This window comes from Medicago truncatula, chromosome 5 (genome assembly GCF_003473485.1).
Source record: "Medicago truncatula cultivar Jemalong A17 chromosome 5, MtrunA17r5.0-ANR, whole genome shotgun sequence".
NCBI classification, from domain to species: domain Eukaryota; kingdom Viridiplantae; phylum Streptophyta; class Magnoliopsida; order Fabales; family Fabaceae; genus Medicago; species Medicago truncatula.
In genome coordinates this window covers 36,579,117-36,606,371 of record NC_053046.1, presented here as the reverse complement: position 1 = coordinate 36,606,371, position 27,255 = coordinate 36,579,117, and the positions used below count along the sequence as shown (strand labels likewise).

The following is a 27,255-nucleotide window of genomic DNA, read 5'->3' as shown; positions in this document are numbered from 1 at the left end:
ATGGAACCATTACTAAAAATTTCAGAGCATATCACAAAGGAGAACTCATATATGGAACATTATAGCAGCCACACTTACCTCAAAAAATCAATATGCAAGGAAAGTTTCTCAAATTTACCAAACATGACTAAAAGATTGTAACTTCGCGGCAAATGCAAGAGGCAAAGATGCCATCTTGAAGTCATTCCCTTACCCGCTTCATGTAAAAGGCAAGTAATCAATATATGTAATTTGCAATATAAAAAAGATTGGAATTAAGTATGAAATTAAATTATAACAATGCATAATAATTACAAAAGAATAATGATTAAACTAAATCTTAAGAGGTGGTCTGAATGCCTAGTTCAGCCATGTATCCACTCTTCTCTTGTTCACCAATTTAAGTCACAAGACGCATTTACTCTTTTACAATAAGCAAGTATAGAAAACTTTGAATTAACAATCATTGACCAACTTCCGCAATCAAATATGAATCATTTTCACTGCATAAATGTAGGTTTGTTCAAACTACGAATTATAGTTCTAATCTTGCAATAACAAAGATTCATCCTAAAGGGGTATATCTATCAATCGATCTGTGTTCAACAAACAACAAATCAAATAATCACTTAGAGAACATTTATCAAACAGTTTGTGTTCAACCAACAACAAATCAAATAAATGTAAACCAGATAACAGAATATGAGAATGGTGAAACCATGTGTCGTGAGACGAAACAGAATATGAGATCTAGTTGATTTAGAGAGATAGACTTTGACAATCAATCAATAACAAACAAGATCCATTTGTTCTTAGTCACCAATCTAGTTAACAATTAGTCAACAATCTAGTTAAGCTTAGGGTTTCTTTTCCTCAAAACCCACAAAAGGGACTCCTCAAGCTTGATTGCTGAAATGATTATCTAGGTTATATGAATGAAAATCATATAAAAATAGGGATAATCGATGAAAAGAAATTGAGTGAAATTTTTAAGAAACTAACCTCAACCACAAGAACTTCATAACGATATAAAGGGATTGAAATGAGCAGAACTGAGATGAACACGAACCGGGATTTGAACTTAGATGTACGGATCTATTGCAGGGCGTGTAATTGGAGATGAAGGGATTCGAAATTGCCATTTTAGGGCTTTTGTGAAATTGGTGATGAAGTGATTCTAATTTTTAGTTTGATTATTTTAAGGCTTTGCAGAAATTTGAAGTTGAGGGATGAAAAAATTGGGGGTCTTGGGTTGGAGCCAAGTGAAATTCGATTTTGGAGCCTGTGAAAATGAGATATGGCCCCAGCGAATGGATAAAAAGTTATTTTTAATTAATTAAAAAAAGAAATTTGACCTGTTTGAGACGGAATTGGAGACAAAATAATTTTGTGACGGTACAATCCGTCTCTAAAGTCCGTCTCTGATGTTAAAAATATAATTCCGTCTCTGTTCATTATATTCGGTCTCAACTTCCGTCTCTATCAGAGACGGAATAAAATCTGTCTCTAAATTCCGTTGGTATATGAAACTTTTCTAGTAGTGAAAGTTAGGAAGAGATCCTTTGTAAACAGAGCCAAAGCTTCCTGTTCCTACCAAATTGGAAGAAGAAAAACCATTGGTTGCTTCATGTAGCTCTCCATAAGTAACCCTCAATTTCTCATTTCGCAAAGATGGTGAAGATGGTAACCTTTTGGACTTTCTCGTGAGAAAATGAACAATTATAAAAGTTATGACAGAGATCACAAACCCACCAATTACGCTAATAATGACGAGTTTCTTTTTTAAAGATTTTTTGTGTTTCTTGGCAGGTAACTTAATACATGGAGGAAGTTGCAATTGAGGTATTCCTCCACAAAGGTTCTTGTTTCCGGTTAGTGAAATTGATGAAACATTGCTAAAGACACCTCCTTTGGGAACCTCACCATAGAGTTTGTTAAAGGACAAGTCCAAATTATTCAAAAATGTTAGATTTTCTAGCTTAGAGGGGATTATGCTCGAAAAATTATTTTCAGAAAGGTCTAATATTTCAAGGAACCTTAAAGATAAGCCCAAGAACAAAGGTATAGCTCCATGGAAGAAGTTTCTCCCCAACTCAAGTTTTGTCAATTCTAGGCAAGAAGCTAAATCCTTTGGAATTTCACCTGACAACTTATTCAAACTTAGATTCAAATGAGAAAGTTGCTTCAAGTTACCAAAATCTGAAGGAATGGGACCTGTCAAGGAGTTGTTGTTCAAGTAAAGAAATATTAAACCCTTTAGATATCCAAATGTTTGATTGGGCATATGACCACTCAATCTGTTACTAGAAAAATTTAATAACTGCAATTGGGTGCAATTTCTTATGGTAAATGGAATGCTTCCTTCAAATTTATTATTAGATAGACCTAGTTCAGACAACAAAGTAAGATTGCCAATGATTATTGGAATGTTACCGGATAATTTGTTACCATCCAAGCCCAATATTCCCAAATTTTTAAGCTTTCCAATTGAATCTGGAATTGTTCCCTCAAAGAAATTGTATCCAATGGTTAAGTCAATTAAACCGATTAGTTGTTCAATTCTTTCCGGTATCACTCCATATATTTTATTATTATCGATATAAAACAAACCAAGATGAGTGGAAAAGTTTCCTATAAGATTCGGCAACGCACCACCGAAATTATTGCTAGAAGCATAGATCGCTGACAATTGGGGCATTAAAATTATTCCTATAACGATGAAAGAAAATCCAAATCATGAGCTCCTTCACTTCCAAAATTATTTTCTCCAATTCCAAACCACTCAAGTTTATTTAATCGACCCAAAGTAAGAGGTATTGGCGCATTAAAATTATTTTCTGATATATCAAAGTTTCGCAATCCAGTAAGGTTGGATATTGAAGATGGAAAAATTCCACTTATTTGGTTACCTCCTACATAAAATACTTCAAGATTGGGAAATGCAAGATTTAAATTTGTAGGAAGACCACCAAATAACTTGTTTCCCGCAAGATCAAAAATTTGAATATTTGATAGGTTGTAAAGAGAATGAGGGATTTCACCTGACAAATTATTTGAACTCAGAGACAGATATGTCAAACTTGACAACCTACCCAAAGAATAAGGTATGCTTCCTTCAAAGTGATTTTCTGGAAGTGCTAGCAATTGGAGTGATGAAAAATTTGCTAGGGAAGATGGAATAGTACCAACCAGATCATTGGCACCTAAATACAATTTAGTAAGTTGCATCATTGATCCAAACCATGTGGGAACTCTTCCGGTGATCAGTCCATTGAGTGCAAAATTAATTACCTTGATATTTGAGCAATTAGAGAGCTCTATGGGAATCTCTCCTTGAAGATGGTTTTGGTCTAAGTAAAGAACTTGCAATCGCTTCAAACAACCAACTTGTTTTGGAATTCCACCATACAAGTTGACCTTTCTAAGTTTTAGAATTGTAAGAAAGGTTAGATTTCCCAATGATGGTCCAAGAGTGCCACCCAATGTTTGATTTTCCAAACGCAAGGCAGAGACTCTCGTGTGATGACGACCACATGTAATCCCTTGCCATTCACAAAAATGTAGAGACTTATTCCATGATGGCAAAGAATCTGGTACACCATTTGTAAGCTTTTCCTTCAATGCAAGCAAAGCCAGCTTATCAGTCTTTGAACTCAAAGAGAGCGCAACTGTTGTCGGTAGCATGAAATACGCCAACATTTGGCTAGCAAAGCAGAGAAGAATCATAAAAAAAAAATTCATTTTGCTATTGGAGAATATGTATTATTATGGGTAACTAAAGAATACCTTCTAGTGCATATATGCAGCTTTGAGATTTGATCAGATATATAAAGAGAAGTATGTGCAAGAAATTCCACGGTCATAATAATTATATCATAGGAAAATTGACAGCGGAAAATTGAGAAAAAGAGTTGGTTGTAGAAATAAATGGAAAATAGTATATGGACAACCAAACACAGCTCTACACCTTTAGAGAGAAAGAAATAGAATGAGTGATATGATAAAATAGAGAAAGAAAAATTGACGTGTTTAATAAATGATGGAAAAATGGAGGTGTTCAATATGTATCATATTATTTATCATGGACGCAATGAAGTTTGAATCTAAGAGCACATGCCTAATATAAAAATCCCTCACCACAGAACCAATCCAAGAGGCTTAACAAGTATCATTCATTACTCAAAGGAAATGAAGCCACTACTCTCAAAACTGAATTACAATAAAAATTTACAATACCTCATTCATTTTAAATATAAATAAATATTAACCACTTCTCTCATATTTAATACTTGTATTTTGTGTGTGTGTGTATATATATATATATATATATATATATATATATATATATATATAACCTGTATATCTAAAATACATTGCATTTAACCAACTTGTTTGGGCTCCAGTGGCAAGGAGCTCCTTCCAAGGACGTACTCGGGAAATACCGGGTTCGATTCTAAGGGGGAACAACGCTTGGCCAATGCGCATGTCTCTACGCACGAAAGCAAAAAAAAAATACATTGCATTTCTGAATTTTAAATAAACAAATTTATTAGTCATATATAGATCCGATTTAAAGATGGACTCTACTACTTTTCGAAAATTTAAATAGATTTATATTATAAAATATAGTAAACTTTCAATTGCATAATTTGATACTCAAAGATTACATAGTTTAAGAGATCTAAAAGAGGATCATTTACTGTCTTAATCTAAAAAAAAGTAGCTAACCTAATTTATTTTAGCTATTCATCTATATATAAAGAAAATAATCTCTTTCTATTCTTTTGAGTTGATTTTTTCTTTTTTTAAAAATGTCATCAATTTTCAATACAAATAACACATATAAAAAATATATAAAAATAAATTTAAATAGGGTCATGGCACTGGTTAAGCAAGCTAAAAGTGAAAACTTTAAGTCAAAAAGAACACTTTTTAAACTTTTAATGTAATGACAACACAACTTTCAATACAAAATACTACTATATTTGACCCTTAACCAGTGCCCCGGAGACATTGGTTAATATTTCTCAATTTAAATATTATAAAAAATATAACAAACATGATATAAAAAAAATATATATATATATATACATTGTTTTTTCCCTTTATCATTTAAAAAGTGTAACAAACTAAATGAGTATATTTATACTTACTTTTACATTATTTCAATTATACCCTTAAAATACTTTATTTATAATAAAGATTGTTGTCGGTGTCATTAAAAAAAAGAATTTATATTTTGTTTTGTTTTGTTATATTGTTGGTGTAATTGAAATACAAAATTATGGTTAGTTTAGTTTGTTATAATTTAAAATCAGCACACATTTATATACTTAGTTTTAATGAAAATCAAAATTTCATAAAAAAACATACCGTTCATAATTTCAAACATTAATGCAATAAAAAGAGCGGATATACGGACACGTTTCTAGTTAGTATTCATAAAAATAACAATAGTGTTATATGGCACAATGACCAATTCGTCGGAATTGCACGACCATTTTGAATTTGAACTACTTATGAGTTTTATTATAAACTATCCCTTATTTTAATTTTTTTTATAAAAATAAACGATATTTATTCATACATTAAAACAGAGTACATCAAAATAATACAAATTTAAAGTAACTAAAAATAAAAAGGATGAATCTGCGAACAAACTCACAATATACTGCATGTTAATAGCATAAAACAATTGAGTAGATATGCCTACAAATATGACTATATTCAAGTCTCTGGAATACTGATGTCTCTAGATCTACAACGTTGATGATGCCAAAATCATTGATTGACCGAATCTGCACTTGTTCAAAGTTAATCTTTCAACCTGAATCAAATAAACATTGCATGAGGATGAAAAATCAAAAACGCACCACACAAAGACATAAAATCAAAATAAACAGAGTAGTGCAAACACGACAAAATCACAAACAAATTAAGATTGAAAATTTGTGGAAATCACTTATTTAACTAAACAATAAAGAAAAACAAGTTGGATGAGTGATTTTGGGTCAAAATTTATCCTACATTACCCCTCTTCTTCGAGAGATAAAAAAAAATGGTTATGGCTATAGTATAAGAAGAAGAAGAGAGGTGTGTGTGGTTGAATAAACTATCCATTATTATAACTTATAAGTTAGTTCTTCGGTGTGTCTAAATAAACCCATACCATTATTAAAAAAAAATAAAAAAATATTTTATAAAAAATATCCATAAAAATAGAATATCCCTTGAGTATAATATAATGTAAAAAAATATACCAAAATAAAGTAAATAAATATAATATCTTATATAAATCAACAAGCATCCACCAACACTTGGACGAATAGTGTTAAAAATTTCATGGATTAGATATTTGTAATTCATTATAGTCTTACCCAAAACTAATTTTAAAATGGAAACTATTATTGCAAGTTTAATAAAACCGGGAACAAAAACTAACAATAGATTGATCTAAGTGTTTTGTCAAAAAACAAAAAAAAAAAAAGATTGGTTTAAGTGTTAAAAAATTTGAGGCCCTTAAACATGTGGTTAGGAGTAATCTTATTTAAGGTATGTCAAACATTAAATACGACTATTTCTCTTAATTAAAATTCGAACATTGACTCATTGGCATAATGAATAATATTTAATGATAAAAATCTTTTTTTTTTTTTTTGTAAGAATGTCCATTCCCTAGACACTATTAATTAAAAACATGGATTAAATAATTTTTTAATCCCTTTAAATTATATCATATTTTATTTTTAGAACCTTTAAAATTTTCTTCAAACAATGGTCCTTTAAATATTTTCTATTAATATTTATTATCACTGTTTTTAACTCGACTCATGTGTACCCTACAGATTTTTAACTCGACTTATGTGTACCCTACAAAATTTTGAATGATCTCTCGCAAAAATTAGAATTTTAACAAAAAATGAATTAAAGAAATTTATATAATGTACCAGACATGATTGCAAAAAATAATTCAAAATTTTGAAGAATACACATGAGTTGAATTAAAAACTGGGATCAAAGATGTCGACAAAAAATATATAAAGGATCATTAGTTGAAGAAAATTTCTAGAGGTCCTAAAAATAAAATATATATTTAGATGGAATAAAAACTTATTTAACCGTAAAAAATAGCATGATAATGTTGGAGGACAACTTGATTTAAAAAAAAAAATCAATCTTTCTCTTTGTACAAACTATAAATAGTGTTTTTTAGGGCATTAATTAGTCTTTTAATCATCTCAAAAATTAATTACAAATATCTTTATTTTTTTTATTGGGCAAATAACTTCTTAAAATAAAGATATTTGTAATTAATTTTTGAGATGATTAAAAGACTAATTAATCCCCTAAAAAACACTAATTATAGTTTGATTTATAGTCTTCAATGATTTTTTTCTTTTGAAAACTTATGAATCGATTAGTCAAGTCAATCCAAAATTTATAGTCTTTGATTTACTACTTTCACAGTAATTTCTATGCATTGGACATGATAATGATGCAGAAAATGTTTTGACTTTCTTTTTAAATGGTTATTTTCTTCCCAAACAGCTCTTTCTTTTTTAATTGTATAAAATTGGAACCCTAATTACACAATATGCAATCTACACTCTATAATTATGAAAATTTCCTCCAATAATAAGTGGTCCAATTCTGTCCCAATTTAAAAAACTTCAAACCTAATTTTTTTCGTAGTGAGTCTGAAAGCCAAAATCCTCAAAATTTCTTGAAGCAAAACTATTGAAATTGAATCTGAAATGATGGGGGGTGGGAATATGGGAAAAAAAGGTTTTGAAAGTCAAGTTTCATCTTCAAACTCCAAGTTTAATGGTGTTGTAATGTTGGTGTCCTACAATTTGTGTTGTTAGAAAATCCAATACTTCAAAAAACCCAGGAAGGCCATTCTATGCTTGCACTCTACCAAAGGTTGGTTTAACGTAACTAATCAAAAGATGTTGAAGATGATTGAGAAATGTAATCTTTCTATAATAATATTGCCATCAAATTAGTCCCTGAATTATTTATTTATCTATCTATCAAATAGATCATACATTATATAAAAAACCATCAAATAAGTCCCTGAATTGTTTAATCAGATATCAAATTGATCCTTCAAACATATGTGTACAAAATAAACTAAAAAGGTAGAACACACAAATTGAAATTGAAATATTACATAGGCATAAGTATAGGTCATAAGTCTGAGAAATTACATAGGCAAAAGCAACCCAACTATGGGACATTAACAAGTCATAAGTTTTAAACGGCAAGTTAAGCAAAAAGAAACCCAACTATGGGGCATAATTCAAATAAGCCTAAATATTACAAATCCAAAACATCTATTAAACTCCAGGAAGCATCACTTCTTTGAAAATCCGGGAGTTAGTATAAACTCCACGAATTTAGTAGGTTGAGTCGAAACGGATGGACCATAGGTTGGATATGGAACCCTAATTATGCCAGCATGAGTTGGTGCAGGACCTCTCATTGGTGTTTGCTTAGGCCTATCAGATGTAAGAACTAGTCCTCTAAGGCCATACCTCCTTGGTGCAGAAACTGAAATTGAAAATTCAATCAAATTAGTCCCTAAAATCATAACATAATCAATCATATCAGTCGTTCAATTACTCTTACTAATTGCCAAAACGATCCTTAAAAATTAAGAGTCATACCTGTCCAGCATTTGCAACAACATTTCCTGCAGTTTCTGCATTTCTAGACACAACATTATGCTTGAGGCTGACTTTCTTGAACCTCACTTCCAAAACCCGAAAACGAATAATCAAAACAACTGTCTCAAAAACGCAACAAACACAAACAAAGAACAAGGCAAGCATCAACGATCACAGAAACAAAATAAACAACATTGTTATACCCTAATTTTGGACCTAAAAATACTCATTCAAATTTCTTTTTCAACACTGATAATTGTCAATTTACTGTTATGTTTCCATGAACCTTTACTTTGTTTCATCTGCATATTTTAATGTCTCTGTCTCAAACTATTTTCAATCATGATTTTATCTTTGATTTTCTTGCGCACAAAACCATCCAAAATGTCTTTCTTGCATTACAAGTCGTTTAAACTCTCTCAGAAACATCGCATTACCTTTTCTTGCATTTTATTTCAAAAATCATACAAAAGGGTATTTTGGTCATTTCTTGCAATGGAGTCAGTTTAGTCCCTAGAGGCATTTTTGTCTTTTCCTGTCAAAATTTCGACAGGGAGGTATTTTAAAATACCTCGTGTCAGTAATTGGTTCGTTTTAGTCCTTTTGTTGATTTTATTTTTTGTTTCACTTTACGTTTTTTCAAATTACCAATTTTTATCCAATTTTATTTTAACTTGCATTTTAGTCCAATACTTTTTAAAATTGCATTTTTTAGTCCTTTTTCTTATTTTGCAGATTAGTCCTCATATTAACCTTTTTGCAGATTAGTCCTTAAGTCCAAAACAGTCCAGATGTCATTTTTTCATTGGTTCTCAGATACACATGGCAGGCTATAAATAGTAAATGTGTCAGATCCATCACAATCAGTCAAAAAAAAAAATCAGAATCAATCACAATCAGTCTCAAACAGAATCTTTTTCTCTCTCTCATCCATAACAGAATCAAAACAGAAAAAACTCATAAAAAAGAGGAAGAACACCAAGAACACCTCATCACCAAAATCAACAGATCTAAACCGGATCTGCTCGGAATCAGCTCCAACCACCACAAAATCAACAAATCCGAACCGGATTCACTCAAAACCACCGCGAATCACCACATCAACACCAAAACGTACCGGATTTTCGAGCAAAAACAACACCAACGGAGGGTATAGCGCGCGCGAAAGAGAAGAGGAGGATTCGAAGTTTTTCCGAAGATTTTTCTCCGTTTCACGACAGAGGTAACGCATTTCTCTCCTCTTTTTCTCCGTTTTCGCGCGCATATGTAGTGTAAAAAAAGGTGTGAAAAAGTTTGTTACGGATATGTATTTGTAGATCTAGGCGTGTACGTTCGGATTTTGAAAATTTTGAGGCCGGATTCGGACACTAGAGAGAAAAGGATATCTAGATCCGTAGTTTTTTTTTAAAAAAAGTGTGAAAAATTTTCAAAGAAAAAATGTAGATCTAGTCCGAATCGCTCCGTTCTCGCTAAAACTAACGCCGGATTTGTGTAGAGGAGGTGGTGACGGAACTTTTGATGTAAAAATTTTAAAAAAAAAAGAAGTTCGAATTTTCCGGCGCGGTGGCGCCGCCGCCGGAAACCGGCCGGCCGCCGCGCCGGAATCACCACCACCACCCACCTTCGCCGGCGGGATTTTTAGAGAGAAGGGAGAGCTTCTCTCTCTAATTGTGACTTAGACTTAGAGAGAGAAGAAGAAGAAGTTTATGTGATTTTTGTGTGAAAATTCCTTTTTATACTCCCTCCGTTCCCACGCGCGCGCGTGCGTGCTCTTGTTGTGTTCCCTCGCTCTGTGAACCATCAGATCTGGATTGTTCCAAGATCTGATGGCTGCTGTGTGTTTGATTTTGAATCCTGTGTGTGACTTTTTGTGTGGAATATGGTATATCTTCTGTTTAAACCGTTAGATCTTTGATCTAACGGTCATTGTGCTTCCTGCATTTTACACTATCTTTTGTGTTTTTTTTTTTGACCCTTGGATCTTTGATCCAGTGGCTGTGATGTGATCTTGGGAGTTAGATCTGGACCTCTGGATTCATCCAGCGGACCAGATTAAATCCTGCTGAGCCTTTTTTTTTATTGCTTTTTAATTGTGTTTTAAATACTTTTTTACACTTTCTTGGCATTTTATGCTCCTAAAAAATTTTCTAAAAATATTTCCCTATCATTTTAATTTTTCCTCTAAGTATTAGAATTTATTTGCTTATTTTTGCATTTATTTTCTTTACTTTGTTCTTTTAATTCTTGCTCATTAAATTCCATATATGTTCTTGATGCATTTTTTCATATTGTGATATTTTTGCATGTGAAATAATGTGTGAAAATATCTCTAGGAATATGATATAATGCTTGGCTTGTGTGTACTCTTATGATCCTCACATTGTAGCTTAAATTCAAACCTTTCAAAAATGGCTATAATGAGGGAATTATAGGTCATATGCATATATGAGTGTTATACCTAAATTCTAGGTGTATTTTTACCACTTTGTTTCATTGCATTATTTTCTTTTTCTTGTGCTCTTCAATTCTATATTGCTTGCATTCTTTTTTATCATTTTGTACTTGTGTTACTAACTCTTATGCTTCATATCTCACTCATTCCATAAGCACCTAATCTTTGTACCCTCATTGCTCCTAGTTTAGGTTTTTCTTTTTGTATTCATTTCTATGCCAATTGGTTTGTAATAAATTTAGTTAGTTTAGTTTAGTTTACATTCTTGCAAGACCATAGCATGTATCTAGGACTCAATGTAAAGGACTATGGACACTATAAGTGATGTACACCGACACGAGCACCGACACATGCACACACCCCACATGGATGTTCTAGATGCATGATTAGGGAATGTATGCTTAGATGTATGCTTAGGTTTTACAACGCTTAGACAAAAAAATCATTTTTCAAAAATATGAATAACCTCACTTGAAAACTTTTTTTCTAAAATAGGAGTCAAAACTCCTCATTTTCCTTTTGTTTTCTTAAGAAAAATCCCAATGAATTTTAACCATACTTAGACTTTATTTTGCAAAATAACTACTTCCACCTCACATTTTCCAAATCTCATGCCCTTGAGGCCTCTCATCTCCATTCTTCAAAATTCTTTTTTTAAAAACTTAAAATCAACCAACAAAAACAAAAACAATTTTCGAGAACGAACTACGTTTGGTTTTGATCCCTTAAAAGGGTACGTAGGCAATGAGTTAAAACTCCTCCAAGCCAAGTAAAATAAAATCTCAATCATCTTCTTCCCCCATTCTTTACTCAAAAAAAAAAACTTCTTTTTCAATAAGTAGGCAATAAAAATAAAGCGTAGAAATAAACTTAGGAGAACGGTTCTTATGGAATACCATAATCGTTCCGGGTGCCTAACACCTTCCCGTAGCGAAAACGACCCCCGAACTTCGAATCTAAGGGTTTTTTCTCAATTTTGCCCTTCCCAAGAAAAAATAGAGAATATCAAAGATTGAAAGGTTCAAGCCTAATTTATGACTTGACACCCGAAAATCGCGATAACAAACATGATCAAAACTTAAAACGAAAATACAAAAAAACAGACAAAAACAGGGTGAATACGAACACAGAAACTTGATAAACAACAAGAAAGGCGTTACCTTTAATCACAGCCGAACACACAAACTTCAAAAATGTCAGAATCGTCGGAGATGATGATGATTTTGGAGGGGTGAAAATGGAGGAAGTTTTAGCGGGAAGAAGAAGGGTCAAGGACGTGTTTGATGTTCTGAAATGTGAAGAAGGAGGTATGGGTAATGCAGGGGCAAAATAGGAAAAGCAAAAAATAATAAATTGAAAAGTTAAACGCAACTTTTTCCAATTCAATCAAATTAGTCCCTGAACATGTGGCTTCCTTCTTGCCACGCGTACAAGACAACACCATGCAAGGCGACATATCAGCATGGCTAACAGAGCACTTGGACGGAGGGACCTTTTTGATGGACGTCTAACAAATTCAGGAACTAAATTGATATTTCGCATAATTGAGGGACGAAGTTGGCCGACGTGTGAAAATTCAGGGATGAATTTGATGGTTCACTCTATATTTAATGTTAACCAGTGCCTCTGGGGCACTCGTTAACACCTTTTAATGGCAACTTATCATGAAAATATGTGTAATCAATGCATCGAAAATTAAAATATTTGACTTTTTTATAAAATAGTTTCTTCTTTTGGAATCCTTAAAGAGTAGCCTCCGGGGTACTCGTTAACAAGACCCTTTGTGAAATTATTGTTATTGAAAAAGATAAACATGGTTTTTTGGGTTTTTTACAATTTGAAAGTCACAAATATTTGTACTTTTAATTTTAATCAAAATCAAAATTTCATAAAAATATCGTTCATAATTTACACAAATTAGCACAATAATTTACATTCACGTGTCTATTTTTTCGCTAGTTTTAATAAAATATCTAAACATTATCATTTATATCTCAACGTATGTAAGGTATCACCAAAGTTGAACCTAATTACATAAAAAAGAGTCTTTTGCAAGTCTTAAGAAAGTATAGAAACAAAAAAGTTAATTAATCTTTTTTAGAATTTTCTAACTGATTTCCCTGCAAGTTCCTTGCAACAAATGTCATCATAAAATTAGCAACAGAGAGGAAATTATGCATTATTGCAAAGCGTTGATTTATAAGCATGGGCATGCATCTGGTCACTAGTATTATTACTTAACCTTTGGGCAAAAGAGTCTATCCTGAAAAATAAGAGTCTAACCCGGACACTCGTTAACAAGATCCTTTGTTAAATTATTGTTATTGAAAAAGATAAACGTGGTTTTTTAGGTTTGTTACAATTTGAAAATCACAAATATTTGTACTTTTAATTTTAAATCAAAATCAAAATTTTATAAAAATATCGTTCATAATTTACATAAATTAACGCAATAATTTACATTCACGTGTCTGTCTTTTCGCTAGTTTTAATAAAATATCTAAACATTATCATTTATATCTCAACATATGCAAGGTATCACCAAAGTTGAACCTAATCTCTTATCTCTTATATTTAACCTGGACGCTAACTGTTGCCCTAATTTTAACCTAAATTATATGCTTACTTTTACTGTATTATTCCTGTTTAATTAAACCTATTAAATTTAGTTAATTTAAACAAAATCTTATTTTCAAACAGAGATCTCTTATCTCTTATCTCTTATTTATTAAAGTTAACCCGAACGCTAACTGGTGCCGAATTTTAACATAAATTCTATGCTTACTTTTACTGTATTACCCCTATTTAATTAAACCTATTTAATTTAGTTAATTTAATCAAAATCTTATTTTCAAACTAAGAGATCTCTTATCTCTTATTTCTAAAAGTTAACCCGTGACGCAGTATTAACCCTTGATTTAAACTAATTTTTTCGTGTGATTTTACTATATTAACCCTAGATTTAATTTATGCAAAATGTATATTAACCCTATATTTAAGTTATGCAAAATGTCATCTCTTATTCTAAAAGTTAACCCGTGACGCAGTATTAACCCTAGATTTAACCTAATTTTTTCGCGTGACTTTACTATATTAACCATAGATTTAATTTTCGCAAAATGTCATCTCTAATTTTAACCTAATTTTCCCTCCACACTTTTGCATTTAATGTTTATCTAAAGTAAAATAAAATTATCTCTTATTTATTAAATTTAACCCGGACGCTAACTGTTGCCCTAATTTTAACCTAAATTATATGCTTACTTTTACTGTATTACCCCTATTTAATTAAACCTATTGAATTTAGTTAATTTAATCAAAATCTTATTTTCAAACAGAGAGATATCTTATCTCTTATTTATTAAAGTTAACCCGGACGCTAACTGTTGCCCTAATTTTAACCTAAATTATATGCTTACTTTTATTGTATTACCCTTGTTTAATTAAACATATTTAATTTAATCAAAATCTTATTTTCAAACGGAGAGATATCTTATTTCTTATTTCTAAAAGTTAACCCGTGACGCAGTATTAACCCTTGATTTAACCTAATTTTTTCATGTGATTTTACTATATTAACCCTAGATTTAATTTATGCAAAATGTATATTAACCCTAGATTTAAGTTATGCAAAATGTCATCTCTTATTTCTAAAATTTAACCCGTGACGCAGTATTAACCATAGATTTAACCTAATTTTTTCGCGTGACTTTACTATATTAACCCTATATTTAATTTACGCAAAATGTCATCTCTAATTTTAACCTAATTTTTCCTCCACACTTTTGCATTTAATGTTTATCTAAAGTAAAATAAAATTATGTTCCTAATTATAAGCTGTTTTTTTTGGAAATGAATAATTGTTAACCCGTCTCGCTATACTTAACCTAATCTCTTACTTATAAATCTTAACTCGTCTCGCTATATTTAACCTATTATGTTATGTTACTTATAAATGTTAATTCGTCTCGCTATCTTAACTTAATTTTCCCCCACGCTTTTGCATTTAATGTTTATCTAAAGTAAAATAAAATTATTTTCCTAATTATATGCTTTTTTTGGAAAGGAATAACCGTTAATCCATCTCGCTATACTTAACCTAATCTCTTACTTATAAATGATAACCAGTCTTGCTATACTTAACCAAGGACGGAGCCAGAAAAATTTATCGAGGGGGGTGGAAATATAAGACATGATAAATAATATAAACAATAACAAATATCTACTACTAAATCTTGAGGTGTGGTGGTACTTGAAATTTTTAGAAATTGGAACTTTAGAATATAATTGTTCTTGAATGTATGATTTAGGGTATCTCTATCACCCCTAATTTCCCAAACGTTGTTGGCTTCTACTTGGAAATATAGGAATAAAACTTAATAGACTGATCAATTCAATATGCTATATTTATTATTATTAAAAAATATGAGTGGATGGTAAGAAAAAAGAGAATATGAGTGAACCTTTAATTAAAAAGAATAAAATTTAGTATAAGTGAACCAAGTGGATATGAAAGCATGGGTGGTGAACGGTTAATATGCACATGAGTCCTATAGGGGCCGGTCCTATATATTTCATGGGCGGCGGCTGCCCCTTTTTATTAGTACCTAACTCCGTCCTTGTTATCAACCTATAATGTTGGATGATGTCATGGAAAATTATGTTATGGTACAGTACCAACGTCTATGCTTCTTAATATTATAAAATACTATATGACAATCATGATATTCATCTAAACTATTTTGTTACCTATTACCGTCAAATATTACTTTCCATATCACCCGTGCGTTAAAAAAAGAGTCTTTTGCAAGTCTTAAGAAAATATAGAAATAAAAAAGTTAATTAATCTTTTTTAGAATTTTCTAACCGATTTCCCTGCAAGTTCCTTGCAACAAATGTCATCATAAAATTAGCAACAGAGAGGAAATTATGCATTATTGCAAAGCGTTGATTTATAAGCATGGACACATATTTTTAAGAAAATATAGAAGTAAAAAAGTCAATGCATCTTTTTTAGAATTTTCTAACCGATTTCCCTGCAAGTTCCTTGCAACAACTGTCATCATAAAATTAGCAACAGAGAGGAAATTATGCATTATTGCAAAGCGTTGATTTATAAGCATGGACATGCATTATTGGGCAAAAGAGTCTATCAAAAGATGTTTTTTTCATAAATCAAACGCATATTCTCTCGAATGATTAGTCTTAGGAGGAATTCAACAACCTTCAATCACTTAACAGGCGTTGATTAATAGAGATATTCACTTTATTGTTTTTATGAAAATCTTCACTTTGTTGTTGGGTTAATTTTCAATAGCTTAATGGGTGCACTAAACTTTGTTGAAATTGTTACACAAGTTAGTAAAATAAATAAAGAGTAAGTTTGAATAGAGAGATAGATAGAGAGATTATGGATCAACACTAGAGAATTTGAATATGTTTTGACAGGAACCATTTACTTTAGTCAAGTCCATCCAAAATACATCTTCTGTTTTATATTAATCCACATAGTTTGACTTCACATACACTCGGTTACTATTATATTTTGAGCCCCACAAAACTGTTTGCATGGCTTCCTTACTAATCACATTAATTTAGTCCATTGAACTAGTTTTTGTGAATATTTTGTAGGATCTATTGCCTAAAAAAAATATTTATTTGTAGGATCTATTGCCTAAATATAATTCAGAAAGCCAAAAAGAATAAATCACAGTTAATTGTTTATGTAAAACGAATCACAATTCTTTTCTAATTAAGATTATAAATGATATCTGATTTTATTTCAATTTTATTATATTTCATTAATTAGTCTATTAATGTATTAATTTTAATTTATATTTGTTGGATTTAATTTATATTATATGTGGAATAAAAAGATACTTGACAAGAGAGGTCACCCTTGACGGCGAGGCCTTTGAAATCGACAAGGCAGTGGTGTTGGAATTGCAAACTCTCAAGCATATAATTGAGGATGATTGTATCCACGATAATGGAATCTGTTCTGGACCGGTTAAACGCTTAGACTCAATTACTTAGGTCCAATACAAATACAACCTAAATTTTACATTTGGCAACATTACTCGCAACACCCCCCCTCCATGAGTGGGGGTGCTTGGAGCAACAGTGACCCCAAAATAAATTTAAGGTTTAGGACATTTTACCTTTTGAATAGGGGAAGAAAAAAAATCATGTCATCGACGAGAAAGGTCACACTGAAGAGTTCTGACGGCGGAACCTTTAAAATTGACAAGGCAGTAGCGTTGGAATCACAAACGCTCAAGCATATAATTGAGGATGATTGTATCCACGATAACGGAAACCCTCTTATAAAGGTAACTAGCAACATCTTGGCGAAGGTTATTGAGTATTGTAAAAAGCATGTTGAGGCCGGGAGTTCCGAAGAAAAACCCTTACATGATGATCTTAAGGCTTGGGAGTTGGGACACTGAATTCATCAAGGTTGATCAGGCTACGCTCCTCGATCTCATCTTGTCTGCAAACTATTTGAACATCAAGAGCTTGTTGGATCTTACATGTCAGGCTCTAGGAGAAATGATGACGAAAACGACACCAGATGAGATTCTCAAGACTTTCAATAGTGTAAATGATTATAGTCCAGAGGAAGAAGAGGAAGCTCGTCAGGAAAATCAATGGGCTTGTGAATGACTATAGAACGAATCGACCAATCTAGTCTCTAGTGTCTTAATAATTGAAACCAAATTTTGCTCATTATACTTTGGAGACTATCTATTATATCTAGATAGTTTAAAGATAGGTAAGAGACCAGTGCTTTAAGGATTCATTACAATCTCAGACAAGAATTTTTCATGTGAGTTATGTTATGTTATGCTATGTTATTTATGCTTTGATTTGGTGGCAGAATTTACTTTATGAGTATGAATTACTTTTGTGATATATTTTTTCTCAAATGTCATCCTATCCTATGCACAGACCCCTTAGTGGATAAGCAAACGAACATAAATTTGTTATCTCAAAATCCACCTTATAATTTCATCTTAGGGAACCAAATTATTGTAAGAGAGGGTATATCCGGAAAGATAGCATTACCTCAAGATTCAAGCAAGACCTTTGAACAAACATTAAATTTCCATAATTTAGTTGCGTAGATAATTGTATGAGCAGCCAAGTTTGTCATTTCTGTTAGGATTAAGCTTGAAGGTTCAAACTTGAAATCTCTAAAAACTCATCTAAACTCTTGGGTCGTTCTTAATTACTTTACATTTGTTATTTATTTCCAATACTCCATAGTTCATACAATTAAAACATTGGTAGAAGAACATTATTGACTATTATAGATATTACAGTCTGTTTTTGGTCTCAATTTGATTCTGTCTTCACTCCTTAATGTTAAACTTTTTTCCTGCCACTTATTGGAAGCGCTTCTATCGTATGGTCTTGATGTCTAAGTTTTATCATCAGCTAATAGTACAGTTGTTTTTCTTTTTGGATTTCATGAGGATGAATAATAGTACAGTTTGATCATCATCATATGGTCTTCACACTTGAGCGAAACACATCCTTCTATAAATTCTGGTATATATGCCCATTCGTTGATTGGGAAATTATACTGAGCATGCTACTCCAATCCTAGCAAAGGACGCCAAACATTCCCCTTTGTTGTTTTCTATACCCCATGTTTGTTTTCTGGCTATGGCATGAGCAATTGTGCAGTGATTTTGTCTGAAATTCCCTTCTTACCGAGTTCACATAAGCTTAGACCATCACCAAACATGATATCAGTTGGTCCTTTTCTGGTTTGCATCTCCAACAGAAGAATTCCATAGTTGTAGACATCTCCTTCTGGTGATACAAAAGTCATCTAATCCATAATCTGTTCCAAATTCCAACGACATTTATTTAGAAAAAAGAAAAAAAAAAGATAATAGGAATATATCTCAACCACAATTGTATATTGGTTAAGTGCATGTTTGGTATTACTGAGTGATAATTTATTGAAATGACTCTGAGCTAATGTGATTTTTCAAAAGTTATAGAGTGTATCTTTTGCAAATTCACCGTGGCTCACCATGATTTTGGAAACCTACCGTATTACCAAACAAGTGCTAAAAACAAATATTTTTAGTATCGTGAATCTCGAGATTTACTAGCTTATGAAATTCATTGGAAAAACTTTGAATTAGAACATTACTTACTAAGCTAGCTACTGTATATGATCCTATCTGATGTAAATGACAAGATAACCTTTTTTGTTATTGCCACTACTCACAAAGTAACGATAAACATTTTAAAAGATATTAAGGAATAAAGGATACTAGACCAGGGGGAACATATCCAATGAAGGAAATCACTGTTGCCCGATGAAGGAACCTAGCTAATCCAAAATCTCCGAAGTAGGCAACCATTTCCTCACATTGTTTGGCTTAATATCACAATGAACTACAGCTTGCTCAAAATTATTGTGAAGATAATCCAACGTGCGAGCTACATTGAGAGCAATACTTAACCTTTGTGTAAGGCTGATATTTCGATTTCTCGAGTCAATTTGTTAACGGTTGTGTAACAAACATTCTAGACCCCTTTGTGTCTTATTGAAGGTGATCTAGAACATGCAACTAATTCACAGTATCAAAGAACTAATATAGTTGAATCCACAAAGATATACACTTAATTAATGCCTCTAATACCTTTTAAGTGCTTATTTTCCCCTGTTGAGATTTGACTTCAAATTTGTGGTCTGGAAGAACAGAGAAATCGTGATGCCGTGAGCTGGTTTGCAGGGTGCCAAATTGTGACACGATTTTCAAACTTGCTCGTTAAGTATCCTTGATAAGGACTGGTCATACCTTGGGACGTACGTTCAAATCGTGACACGATCTGGAAATCGTGACACGATTTTATCAGAGGAAGGCTAGTATTTAAGTGTTCTTGTGCAGATTTTGGAAGAGAGCTTGGAAGAGCTTAGAGAGAAAAACTTGGATTACAAAGGAGGGAACTCTAGGGTTGAGTGTCTTTGTAGAGAGGGTCTCTTGGGTTGGAAAAAACATTGTAATCACCTTGGGTAGTGAGATTTCACCATTGGAAGGATCTAAAACTTCCTCTAGTGTCTTCTCTTTTAGGGTTCATATTGTGAGAGTGGGGAAACACAAATGGGTAGAAACTAGGACTTATTCTTGTGTAAGCTTGCAAGCTATTTTTCTTGTAACCCTTTGTAACACTTTCATCATAGTAGATTGGAGAGCTGCTCTCTCCCCCAGATTAGGCCATATTGGCTGAATTGGGTCAACAATCTTTTTGGTGTGTTTGTTCTTCCTTTCTTGCTTATCTCGTTTGCTTTGTATTCTCTTGTGGAGTTGCTCTACACTAGACTAGGGTTGTTTTTGTTGTTGTTGCTTGGAGACACTTTACACATAGATTATCACTTCCTTTTGCTCCACACATCTTTGTTTACATTGGTGTGAGTTTTAACCGGATTCACAACATCCCCTGCTTGATGTGAGCTTATTCTTGAAAGCATCAAAGAATAAGACAATGCTACATGGTAACGCTAAGAAAACTAGAACTACTTTTGATGTTATTTTTTACGTTTCTTAACTCAGACTAATCTGAAGAAAAACTCTAGCTCGATACAAGCCAACGAAGTAAAACCACTAGAGTGAAATTTCTAGAATTTGAATTATTCTTTTCTAGAATTTCTAAAGCTAATATGACAAGGTGTCGTTTTTGGTTTTGGCTGAATTTTATAATTAGGAAAACGTGCAAGACATTAAATTAACTTTAGAAACTATAGAATTAGTTGCATCTCAACTAACAAAATTTCCAAACAATACCATGTATTTAATGCAACTTCATACCATTAATTGCATCTACAATTACAAATTATTATCCCAATACATAGAAATTGTAATTCAAAGTAATGCAACAAAAACACACTTGATCGATGGCTAGACAAGCTTTCTTGTGAACACAATTATTTTCTTATCACAGTAGCAGCGGTTCCTAGCATGGAAACTTTGATTTGATTTGATTCAACTTAACTATAACATCTTTTATCAACATTCGATGAGTAGTGACCTCTTTAGAACATGCGACTCCAATTGCAGCAAACATCACCAAACAATTCCTAATCTTGTTTTCCACAATCCCCATCTCATCTTCAGCAAATGGAAAAAGCAATTGAGAATCTACTATCTCAAGGATTGCTTCTGGAATTTTTATTTTGCAGAATTTATGCAGACTTAATCTCTCAGAAAAGTTGTTATTTGTTGGTCTCTTTCCGGTGAACATCTCTAGTAGAAGAATCCCAAAGCTGTAGATATCTCCCTTTGGTGATACTGGAACACCTTCTCCGTACTCTTTTCAAACAACAACAACTATTTAGGAAAAATATAGTGAAGTATACATTATATATTAAATTTTAACACATCGATCATAAAACATGGAGGCTAATATTTGATAATAAGTTATGATAATGATTACTGCTAAATTTCTTAAAGGTAATAACAAGTATGGGATATAAATTAAGAACTTTACCAGGAGGAATATATCCTATAGTTCCTTTAATAGTAGAGGAAATAACTTGATCTTTACTTGAATGCTCTGTGGTTCCAAGAATGATCCTAGCCAAGCCAAAGTCTCCCAAGTGGGCTACAAAGTCATCGTCAAGAAGAACGTTGCTTGGCTTAAGATCACAGTGAACTACGGCTTGCTCTGTATCATTGTGAAGATAATCAAGTGCATGAGCTACATCAAGAGCAATGTCTAACCTTTATGTGAGGTTGAGATTATGATTTTCAGACCCTTCATTATTGTGCAAAAACTTTTCAAGACTCTCATTTGACATGAACTCAAAAACAATAGCCTTGAAATCTTCACCCTTATAATCAACACTTGAACAACAGGTTAGGACCTTGACAAGATTCTGGTGCTTCATCTTTCCCAGAGCATTGCATTCTGCCATGAAACTCTTTGCTGCTCCACGTGTTTCAAGATTTGTGAGAGTTAACTTAAAATCAGAAATCTAGAGTATCGTGCCACGATGGAGAAGCATCGCGCCACGATTGTTGAAGCAAGATTCCTGGGAAGCTACTGGAAATTTCGTGCCACGATGGTCGCGCTAAAGATAAAAATAAAAAGTATTTTCAGTTTGATTTGTTTCAGTTTTTTAAGGGTTTACTTTCCACTATAAATATAAGCCTTGTATCAAATGATAAAGTGTGTAGAAAAACAAAGTTTAGAAACTAACATACAAACTAGGGTTTATAGAGAATTTCTCTTGGCAACAACTCTAGGGTTGGGATTGTTTTGATTCACCTTGAACAAAACACTATTAGGATTGAGTCTCTTGGTCACGGGAAGAGGCTGGGACTTTGGTAGAATTAGGTTTGAAGACTGATTCTTGAAACTCATTATCTCTTTGTAAAGAAACTCATATCATTATAGTGGATCGGAGAGCTGCTCTCTCCCCCAGACTAGGTCATCATTAGACCGAACTGGGTAAACAAATATCTTGTGTTCTTTCTCTCTCTCTTCCTTTTATCTCTTGTTGATTTTGTTTGGATTATTTGCTACCCGCTTGATTTGATTACTTGGTATTAATTTGCTCCACGCATCAAGTTTTTATTGGTGTAGTTTTCTCAATGAATTCACAACAAGATTCAAGACCTTTATAGCAATAGGGCTTTCAAAGTTGAGAAGAGATCCTTTATAAACAGATCCAAAGCTTCCTGCTCCAACCAAATTAGTACCAACTAGTAAGGAAGAGGGAATAGTGCCAACTAGATTATTTGACTCGAGAATCAATCTGCTAAGTTGCAACAATGATCCAAACCATGTGGGAACTATTCCCGTGAGTTTATTTTGCAGCAAATGAATTACCTGGATATTTGTGCAGTTAGTGATCTCTATAGGAATATTTAATTATCTGGGAAAGATGAAGCACCGGAATCTTGCAGCAAATTGAACCAACAGGTTAGGACCTTGACTCGCGAGTTTTGAAGGGGAAGGGAGGGGAAGGGAGAGAATATTTTAAAAAATTTGTGTTTGATTCAATTTTTAGAAGGGGAGGGGAGGGAGAGGAAGGGGAGTAAAATCATTCATAAGCTCATTTATTGCTCCTCCTCAAATTGGAGTTTTTTGGACCGGAGGGGGGAGAAAGAGAGATGAGTTAATGCAATTTTAATTACATTGACATAATTATCCTCCTGTTTATTTTTAAATGACAAAACCGTCCTTATTAAAAATTTAAGTGTTTTCAACATATTGCTTATTACCATCTTTTTTGTAACATGCCAATGTCAATTTTTTTTTTATCAAGAACCGCATATTCTTGTCTTCTAATTTTTTTTTTTACGTGAATTCACTTTTTTGACTAACGTTGCTTTTATTTTTATTTATTTTGATATATTTATTTTATACTTTTTAATTGTATTATATATTAAAACATAATTAATAAAATTTGTAGAAGATTTTGTTATAAATATTTTTATTTTGTACTAGATTATTTTAGAAGTGCTCTAATATTTATGAATACCTAATATTTTGTTCGAACTTTTATGTTTGATTATTTATGGAGTTTTTGGTTACGAGTTTTTATGTTTAAATTTTTATGAAGTGAATAATATAAAAATCATGATATTGTTTTAAGGTTAGAGGGATAAAAAAGTAATTTGATTTTAAAATCTCTCCCCTCCCATTATGAACCAAACACATATTTAATTAAAATCTCTTCCCTTCCCTTCCGTCCCATCATTTGAACCAAACATATATTTAATTGATATATCTCCTCTTTGCTTCCCTTCCCTCCCTTTCCCTCCCCTCCATTAAAACCCCTCCCCTCCCCATTCACAGAAATATAACTCATTCCATGATGGAAGAGAATCTGGTACGCCATTTGTGAGCTTTTCCTTCAAAGCAAGCTTATCAGTCTGCGAACTCAAAGAAAGAGCAGCAGCTGTTGATGGTATGAAATAATACACCAACATTTGGCTAGCAAAGCAGAAAAGAAACATCATACTATTCCTCATTTTGCTCTTTGAAAATATTTATTATGAGTAACCAAATACATATGCAGCTTTTAGATATATGATTGGATATATTAAGAGAAGTACTCATGTGGAGTAGACAAGTGCTTTGTGGTCGTAAATTAGACAAGTTGGGGGAATTCATTTCATACTTTTCTGGTTGACTTGGAAATGAAGACTTTACTTAAAACAGGAGGTATTTAACTTTGGATGTGATATTATTAATTGCAAGCTAGCTACACAAGACTTGCAACCCGCTACGACTTGACTTACAACCCACTCCCATAAATATATATTTTATAATATCTACTAACTTTGAATATTCTGAAGAAAAAAAAACTTTGAATCACCATTTAAAAAAACTAATTTTTTTTAATAATTTCAATATCAATGATAATTAAATTTCGATATCATATCTAAAATAGTTCTTTTATTTCAATAAATATTTTTAAAATTCCTAAAATAATAAGGACTATTCTTCAAAGTCACGCAAAATGTAGGGATCAAAAACATATTTAACCCTAAAATAATTGAGATCCGCTAACTGCCACTTCAGTATTCCGTTAGAAAATTAACAGCATGGACTAATTTTGATAACGGGGATAAAATATGAGGATTTTAAAAACATTTAATGAAATGTAGTTCTTCAACAATAATTTTTCTCCGTTATTTGATCGTGAGATTGCAGTTGTTACGCTTGATTGAGTGTTTTTGACCCCAAGTGAAATTGTCATATCTCTTCTATTTTATTTTAAGTCAAATAGTTTATAGGTTTACACAAACAAATATTTTAAATTCATACACTTAGAACAATATTGATAGAAAAATATTACATCAAAATGGCGTCGTTGTCGGGGACTGACGTTTAGATATTTTAAGCATCGCGACAATTTGTATTGTTTTGAGCATCTATATATATTCTGTAAATATTTTTCGCTATTGTATAGTTGTTTGCACTAACCCCTCTTTGGTATACAAAGAAAAATTTCTTGTTAGTTATATCCGTTTCAGATTGAAGAAGTGATGATGGTTGTAGAGAAAAGCAACGGTTACTTAGCAAGGAAGAATTATGCGAACAAAAGGGGAAGAAGGTATTTCTATGTGGTAAAAAAAAAGTGAAAAGATGGACAAAAAAAAAATTCAAAGTCCATATTAATTTCTTTTTTTCCAATAACTCGTATTTGTCAATTGTGTCAGTTGAACTTTTAATTGTTGTGTTATTTATTTGGATAACTCAGTGTACCCCATGTTAGGTAATTGAATCTAAACTTGTTTATTATTGATGGATTTGCTTGTTTATTGATTATTTTTTCAGCTTAGTAACAATTTTGTAGTCAAGTGGTATTCCAAAAGTTCATAAGGAGGGAGTAACTTGAAATTCAAAGGCAAAGTGTACAACATATGTGATAGGTAGTCACAACTCCCAGAAATCTAACACTGTAAGTTTCATAGGCAAATTTTATTTTTCAATTTACATATATAGAGTGTTCCGTGCAATTTACATGCGAGCCTTTGAAGCCTACCCTTATTTAATTTGAAATTATCCTTTTTGAAAGCCAAATTGAGCCGGTATGTTTAGATCTTTTTGTTCGGTGACAAACTACATATTTAGCGTAGAGACTTTTAGGATTTAACCCAAAATGTTATATTTGAGTTTGGCTAAGCAGGGTGTTGCTAAACAATAAGTTTGGGGTGGGGTACTAGAGAACAAAGCATGAAAAATATACACAAAGATGGCGTATCAAAAAAAAAAAAAAAAAGAGAGCAAAATAAAATGAAAAGAAGAAGGGGACAAACAATGAAAAATTTGAGTAATTTCAAACTCGATTGTCCCAATTGTTACAAATAATCTCTAGTACCTTTACACATAAATCTTATTTATATGATATTATTATTTATAGAGTTAATTTATTCCTAATTTTTACAAAATAATATAGTCCAGTCATAAGTGAAGTTGTCCCTTAATATGATTCTGTCTATGTAATAATCCATAATGCTTATGCTAGTTGAATTGTTGAATTATGACATTTTGCCTGATGAGTCTTGAATATTTACTTTAAGCCTTATTAGCCATTAGAAGGATTAAAGAAATTCAGAACGTTTGAGCTCTTATACTTTGATGCTCTTTATAATATTGAGAAACTTCTTAGAAAGTTTGGAAATTTTAGAGTTAATATTTTGAGTTACCCTTATGGTTATGATATTTGATTAAAGAAATTGAGGTGACTTTATTTTCAATATCAGTACAGGTTTCCCTTTTATTGGAAAATTATTGCATTATTTATTTAATGAGTTAATTGCATAAATATTATTGTGATGGTTTTTGAATACACGATTATATAAGCATAAAATCCTGTAGTTTCTAATAGAACCACACATTTTTAGCCCTATTAGCAAGTTGGGTTGACTGACTTGGAATGAAGACTTGATTTGAAAGAGTAAACGGTTCACTTGAATGTGATGTGAACACCGAAAATTGTTAATGCTGTTTGGTCTGACTTTTTTTTTTACTTCAGTTTTTTATATTTTTAAGGAGAAGTTAGACCAAACACAATATCAATAAAGTATCTTTAAAAAAAGTATTTTTTTTTAGAATGCATAATATTGAATGGAATGAGCTTTAACCAAAAGTTGTTGAATGCTACTTCAAAAAACTACTTCTCCGCAAATTATTTCACAAGCACCTCTCTTCAATTCACGCTGACAATCTTTTCTTTTATTTTTTAATATTGTATTTCAATTTGCTTTTTTCTTCCATTTAATTTTTTTTAACCGATCCATATATTTTTTTTTAAGGAGGGTCCATTTAATTTTATTATCTATTTTTGAAGAAATTTTATTATCTTTTTATCACTTATATATTTAATTTCAATATCGTTCAATTATCACAACCTCGCAAATTTTTTTTTTCATGTTGTCATTGAATGACACCAAATATTTTTATTCTCTTTCTTCAACCTCACAAATGCACACACACATTAGCGTTTAGAGTAATAACTTTATGTCTGTATGTCTGTTTTTTGTTACGCTAATGCGTATAATTTTTTTACTGTTGTGTAATGCGTATAATTATTTTTATAAAATTTTAATTTTAATTAAAAGTACAAGTATATATGCCTAAAAAAATTATACTTATATATATTTTACACATTTA

General features: G+C 31.8%; 2 protein-coding genes and 2 pseudogenes across 2 annotated transcripts; 1 reads left to right on the top strand and 3 right to left on the bottom strand.

Moving 5' to 3' along the window:
• Window positions 1-1,513: 1,513 nt before the first annotated feature.
• On the bottom strand, window positions 1,514-2,677 carry LOC120580689 (receptor kinase-like protein Xa21). Its single transcript, XM_039834749.1, has one exon. The coding sequence runs from the start codon at window positions 2,675-2,677 to the stop codon at window positions 1,514-1,516; it is 1,164 nt and encodes a 387-aa protein (XP_039690683.1).
• An 11-nt stretch (window positions 2,678-2,688) lies between these two features.
• On the bottom strand, window positions 2,689-3,678 carry LOC112422172 (putative receptor-like protein kinase At3g47110). The gene has a single exon (XM_024784983.1). It carries the CDS (start codon window positions 3,676-3,678, stop codon window positions 2,689-2,691), a length of 990 nt encoding a protein of 329 aa, XP_024640751.1.
• A 13,352-nt stretch (window positions 3,679-17,030) lies between these two features.
• LOC11406083 (SKP1-like protein 1A) lies at window positions 17,031-17,969 on the top strand (annotated as a pseudogene).
• Window positions 17,970-21,078: 3,109 nt separating this feature from the next.
• LOC11411217 (probable LRR receptor-like serine/threonine-protein kinase At3g47570) lies at window positions 21,079-24,104 on the bottom strand (annotated as a pseudogene).
• Window positions 24,105-27,255: the final 3,151 nt, after the last annotated feature.